At 42.0% G+C, this 6790-nt stretch overlaps 1 protein-coding gene across 34 annotated transcripts in view; it reads left to right on the forward strand.

Moving 5' to 3' along the window:
- The window catches only part of LOC103789969 (zinc finger protein 227), a 28046-nt gene that overhangs the window by 17010 nt on the left and 4246 nt on the right, over positions 1-6790 (forward strand). For 16 of the 34 annotated variants that reach the window (XM_078359939.1, XM_078359952.1, XM_078359940.1 and 13 more), the window contains 2 exons: positions 878-1004; positions 1823-1945. In XM_078359939.1, coding sequence (XP_078216065.1) covers positions 878-1004; positions 1823-1945 — 250 coding nt within the window. Of the gene's footprint in view, positions 1-877; positions 1005-1822; positions 1946-2857; positions 2981-6790 lie in introns of all 34 variants that reach the window. The other 18 variants (XM_078359944.1, XM_078359954.1, XM_078359945.1 and 15 more) reach the window with 7 other exon arrangements.

A 6790-nucleotide genomic window follows, 5' to 3' on the forward strand; every position in this document is an offset into this window, starting at 1 on the left:
AAAAATTGAGACAGGGTCTCACTCTGTTGTCCAGGCTGAAATGCAGTGGCACAATCATGGCTCACTGTAGCCTCAAGCTCCTGGGCCGAAGCAGTTCTTCTGTGTCAGGCTCATACAACTTATTATTTAGATAGCATGATAAAGAAGAAATTGAGATAGTGAGAGATTAAGGAATTTGCCCAAGGTCCTATAATTAGTAAAAGGCAAAACCTTGAAATTTGAACCTGGCTAAACTCCAGAGCCAGTGCTCTTTAAGCAGCTGTGCATCCTGTAGTAGGTAGATAAAAGGACATGTGCCTTGAAAGCACAGGAAGAACTACATACCTGTCTTCAGGGTTGCTGAAGGCCTGTGAACTTTGCAAACATTAAAAATGGTGATAGGGCCAGGTGTGGTGGCTCAGGCCTGTTCCCAGCACTTTGGGACTCTGTGGCCAGTGGATCACCGGAGGTCAGGTGTTTGAGACCAGCCTGGTCAACATGGTGAAACCCCATCTCTACTAAAAAAATACAAAAGTCAGCTGGGTTTGGTGGTAGGCGCCTGTAATCCTAGCTACTTGGGAGGCTAAGGCAGGAGAATCTCTAAACCCAGGCGATGGAGGCTGCAGTGAGCAGAGATTGTGCCACTGCACTCTAGCATGGATGACAGAGTGAGACTCCATTTCAAAAAAGAAAAAACCAAAAAAAGGAGTGATAAAGTCCAGGCTTTGTAGGGGCGGGGGGAGGAGATAGTGAGAGAAACTGTCAGAATTGAAAATTGACTGAGATCTCTTGGAATCTCTAACAATTTTTTTGTGGTGCTCTTTTTCCTTCTTGATGCCACCCTTCTTCCAGTGGAGGTTGGTTATAAGATTGAGGTTACGTGTGTTTGATGTTGTAGGAGGCTGTGACATTCAAGGATGTGGCTGTGGTTTTCTCCAGTGAGGAACTGCGACTGCTGGATCTTACACAGAGGAAGCTATACCGAGATGTCATGGTGGAGAACTTCAAGAACCTCGTTGCAGTAGGTAAGGACAGGTGCTCTCTGACCCTGAACCTGAACTCCCTTGATAATCTTTGTGCTTGAAGAGGTGTTCAAGGGTTTGGACCTTTTAAAATGGTTCCTTGTTCTTGAAGACAAAAGGTTTTCTAATCCCTGGGACAACAGCATCAGTTTTTTCTAGTCTTTCTGCTCAGGCAAAATTCTGTCCTTTTAAATTGCTGGTTCTCAACCACTGGTGATTTTGCCCCTAGAAGATATTTGGCATTGTCTGGAAATGGTTGTTACACCTGATGGAGGGGTGCTATTGGCATTTTGTGGGTAGTAGCCAGGAATTCTGCTAAATCTCATATATATATATATGAACCAGGCCACAACCTAAATTTCTTATTATAGTTCATGATCTAAAAACATCTTAAAATAAATCACTCTAGAGGTCGGACGTGGTGGCTTATGCTTGTAATCGCAGCACTTTGGGAGGCCAAGGTGGGTGGATCACTTGAGGTCAGGAGTTCGAGACCAGCCTGGCCAACGTGGTGAAATCCCATCTCTACTAAAAATGCAGAAATTAGCTGGGCGTGGTGGCAGGCACCTGTAATTCCAATTACTAGGAAGGGAGGAGGATCACTTGAACCCTGGAGGTGAGGCAGAGGTTGCAGTGAGCCGAGATTGTGCCATTGCACTTCAGCCTGGGCAACAGAGCGAGACTCTGTCTCAAAAACTAAATAAATAAATAAAATAAGTAATAACATATCACTCTAGGGGTTGTGAAGCTTATAGGTTCTGACAAAAATGTATTTGAGTTGTGTGTTCATCTTAAATACATATAAATTTACATTTTCATAGGGCATCTTCCCTTCCAATCAGATATGGTATCCCAACTGGAAGCAGAAGAAAAGCTTTGGATGATGGAAGCAGAAACCCAAAGAAGTAGGTATTCTGGCGAGAACCCTGCGGCTGTTCTTTCAGGTACTGATTAGTCTGCATCTTACCATGTCCATGACCTCCCTGGTCCAAGTGCTATCATCTTTCATCTGGATTATAACAGCAGCTTCCATGCTGGTCTCCCTACCTCCTCCCTTGTGCTCCTATAGTCTCCTTTCTAAATGGTAGCCAGAGTGGTTCTTTTTAAAAATATCTTTTTATTTTTTGAGATAGGGTCTCACCCTTTCTCCCAAGCTGGAGGGCAGTGGTGTGAGTGTAGCTTACTACAGCCTTATCCTCCTGATTTCAAGTGATCCTCCTGCCTCAGCCTTCCAAGTAGCTAGGACTACAGGTGTATATCATGACAACTGGCTAATTTTTTAGTTTTTGTAGAGATGAGGTCTTGCTGTGTTGCCCAGGCTGGTCTGAAACTCCTAGGCTCAAGCAGTCTTCCCACCTCAGCCTCCCAAAGTGCGGGGATTACAGATGTGAGCTGCTGTACCCAGCCCAAAATGGTTCTTTAAAGAACACATTAGATTATGTCATTCCTCTGCTCAGAAGCCTTCACAACCTTCCCATTTCACTCAGAAGCCTTGTACTGAACTGCAAGACCCTAACTGGTCTGATCTCACCAAGTTTCTCTTTGATCTGCCATTCCTTTCCCTTTGCTTAGATCATCCCAGCCATGTTGGCTGCCCTTGGAGTATTTGTTAAACATACTGAGTTCCCTTCTGTTCCACGGCCTCTGACTAGCTCTCCTCCTTTCGTTGGTGGAGAGTCTCCCCAACACCTTACTTATTGCACTCAAGTCACTGCTTAAATGTTATATCAGTAGAGAGGCCTCCTGTGTTTAAATTTTTCATTTTAATTTGAAATACCATCTTCCTTCCATTTTCCATCCCCTTACCCTTCCTTTCTCTCCTTCTCTGCTTTCTCTTTAATTTGCATATTTTTCAGGTCTACTGACTTAAAAATTAAAAGCTGGGCATAGTAGTGCACACCTGTAATCCTGGCTACATGGGAGACTGAAGTGGGAGGATCACTTGAGCTGAAGAGTTCCAGACCAACCTGGACAACATAGTGAGACTCCATCTCTATTAAAAATTTTTTTAAAAATTAGCTAGGTATATTAGCATGTACTTGTAGTCCCAGCTACTTGGGAGGCTGAGGCAGGAGGATCAAGTGAGCCCAGGAATTTGAGACCAACCTGAACAAGAGTGAGACCTTGTCTCTCACACACACAAAATTAAAAATTAGGTATTCCAAGATGATGTAAATTTATATGTTCTCCCTAACCCAAAAACAGGGCAGCTTATCTATTAACATGATAGACAAGGCCCTGAATTCTGTGAGTAGTTGATGGATATAATGCACCTTTTTTGGTTCATCTCCCTTTTTAGGTCTACATTTAATCATATCCGTAAATTCCTTTGATGTGTTTCCTTTGATTCCTTAGAAATGTTAGCTACTTGCTTCACTTTACCTCGGGAATTATCCTAGGTATCGTCACTTTTCATTTTCGCATAATAGACAAAGTCCTCCTTTTAGTAAATCTTGTAGCATTTTCTGCCACCCTATCTCAAAGGTTTTTCTTTGATGCCCTCAACATATTTCAGGATTTTGCAACCATGCTCCATGTACAAATAATATTCTAAAACTTTCCTCATAAATCAGAGGAACACAAAGAGCTCCTCCCCGAGATGGAGTCTCACTTTGTTGCCCAGGTTGGAAGTCTTACTGTGTTGCCAAGGCTGGAGTGCATGATCTTGGCTCACTGCAACCTTTGCCTCCTGGGTTCAAGCAATTTTCCTGCTTCAGCCTCCTGAGTAGCTGGGATTACAGGCACCTGCCACCATGCCTGGCTAATTGTTGTATTTTTAGTAGAGATGGGGTTTTACCATGTTGGCCAGGCTGGTCTCAAACTCCTGACCTTGTGATTCACCCATCTTGGTCTCCCAAAGTGCTGGGATTACTGGCATGAGCCACTGTGCCAAGCCGAACGGTTTGTTTTTATAAGAGGTCTTAACAAAAAGCTTACAGAGAATGGAGACAAGTAGACCTTACATTCCTATTACTCTGAGTTAGCTCATTGATTGAGAGCACACTAGTGTGATTAATTAATTGGGAATTATCTTCCAGTGAATCTCTAACATAACTCTTAATTTCTAAGACATTTCTGGATATGTAAAGATTCAAACGTAACCTTAGAAAACAAAAGCTATTCACAGTTGTTGGAATATGTAACTACACTGTCAAAAATTATCAATGCCAATATGGCAGGTAGTACATCATTTTCCTTATATCAGTTTCAAGTTGGCTTTACTCATTGGTGAAAACTGCCTCATCCATACAGGTGACTTCCCACTTTCCCATGTTCCCTTCCCTCCAATACCTAAACAGTTATATAACCTACATAGAGTAGTTCTTTAGAGTTTTGAATTGGACATTTCCAGAAATCCAAAGGCACTGACATACCTGTGGAGTTGAGGTGAGTCCTCATTAGGAAAAGGAAATTCCAGCATTTCAAATTCAGTTTTCCAGTGTAATTTGCATCCACATGTATTAGTCTTAGCTGCTAGCACAGGCAATGTGAGAAGCACTTTTTTGGTTGCAGTGACTTACAACAGCAAAGACCTGAAGTTAGGCCAGACTTTCAGATTAAGGGTGTAGTCTTCCACAAGACTGCTGTCTATATCAGCTCTAAGTTTAGGGATTCCCAGATAATTTTGGTCACTTCTGACCAAGTAGCTACAGATTTGGGGGTTCCCATGATAATTTGTTAGAATGAATGTCAGAACTCAGGAAAGTACTAGACTTAGAGTTTTATTATAGCAAAAAAGATACACATTGGAATGAGCAAAAGGAAGAGATGCATGGGGTGAAATCTGGGAGAGTTCCCTCTTGCCTTTTTATAAGGACTTGTGATTACTTTGGGCCCACTGGTTAATCCAGGATAATCTTTTTATCTTGAGAGCTTTCATTTAATCATATCTCTAAATTCCTTTTTTTTTTTAAGACAGAGTCTTCCTCTGTTGTCTAGGCTGAAGGGCAGTGGTACGATCTTGGCTCATTGCAACCTCTACCTCCTGGGTTCAAGTGATTCTCATGTCTCAGCTTCCCTAATAGCTAGGATTACAGGTGCCCACCATCATGCCAGGCTAATTTTTAATATATTTTGTTAGTGGCGACGGGGTTTCACCATGTTGGTCAGACTGGTCTCAAACTCCTGACCTTAAGTGATCCTTGGCCTCCCAAAGTGCTGGGATTATAGGCGTGAGCCACCGGGCCTGGCCTGTAAATTCCTTTTTGCCATGTACGTTAACATACAGGTTTGCGGGTTCAGGATGTAGACATCTCTTCAGGGTGGGGGGTTATTACTCAGCCTGCCATATCCAGAAATGTGTAGATACCTATCGATATTTATTTTTTTTCAGTTTGTATTATTAGAAGGTAACATTCCATTTAAGCAAATTCTTTGATTAAGGACTTGGTAAACCACCCCCTAAATATTCTAAGCCAAGCTTTCATACATTTCTAACCACCACCCTCAACTTAAGTATAATTTTACATCTTGACTGAGCATAAATATGCTCATATTTATGTGTATGTTTACAAACTAAAACAAGTATTTCCTATAGTGGTGCGCTTATTGCTTGTAATATGCTAAGCATGTTCTCTTATTCTGTTTTTGGTCACAAGTTACATACTGGGTTTCATGGTGCACTATTACATCGCAACAATTTGAAAACCCTTGTTACAGTGGGGATAAAGCAATGAAGAAAACAAAATGCGTGTTTTTTTCATGACTATTACATTCTAGTGGGTCTAAGACACAAAGGGAAAAAAGAAGGAAAGTATATAGTATATCAAATAATAAGTACTGTGGGGAAAAGGCAAGCAGGGTAAGGGAACTGGGAAGAGTCAAAGGTGTATGGTGGGCTGGGCACGGTGGCTCACGCCTGTAATCTCAGCACTTTGGGAGGCCGAGGTGGGTGGATCACTTGAGGTCGGAGTTCAAGACCAGCCTGGCCAACATGGCAAAACCCCATCTCTGCTAAAAATATAAAAACTAGCTGGGTGTAGTGGCATGAGCCAGTAATCTCCACTACTCGGGAGCTAAGGAGGAAAATCTCTTGAACCCAGGAGGCGGAGGTTGCAGTGAGCTGAGATTGCACCACTGCATTCCAGCCTGGGTGACAGAGTGAGACTCCATTTCAGAAAAAAAAAGGTATATGGTGGTACCGTAGATTTACTTTTACATCATGTGTTATGGAAGGCATCACAGATAAAGTAACATCTGAGCAGAGACCTGAAGGGAGTGAGAGAACAAGCAAGGCTCCCTGCTTCCTGGGAGGAAGGTTTCCAAGCTGAACATACCTCTCCCTCTGTTAGTCTTCCAGGTTGACTTTAAGAGTTTGCACTATGCTCTACTTCTTTCTTCTCTGAACTTCTCTCCTAATTATACAAGATTAGCTTTCCCTTTTCCACTTCTTGTCCAGAGACTTGGATTTCTACCAGGCTTTAGAATAACCATCTTATTAGTTCAACTGCTTTCCCAAATTTCCTGTTGGAAAATAATTTGTATCAGGATCTAAAATACTATCTTATGCCTTCAGTGTGAACTTTCCTAACGTAACTAGTTATTAGAATCCCACTTGTCATAAGCCTGCTGAGCAAGAGTTACGTAGGTTGTTAATTGATATTATGTAGGTTGGAATGTGGATTGTCTTTTTGTTGCCCTGCAGCCACCTGATTTCAGCTTTTAGCTCTCATATTAAACTGTTAGACTTACTATTCTAAATGGGTCATATTTATACTTAGTGAATCGGAACCTGTTGACCCCACTCTTTGCTTACACCTGTATGAAAAACATGACAAAAGAATACATGA

Source organism: Callithrix jacchus, chromosome 22, assembly GCF_049354715.1.
Source record: "Callithrix jacchus isolate 240 chromosome 22, calJac240_pri, whole genome shotgun sequence".
NCBI lineage: Eukaryota > Metazoa > Chordata > Mammalia > Primates > Cebidae > Callithrix > Callithrix jacchus.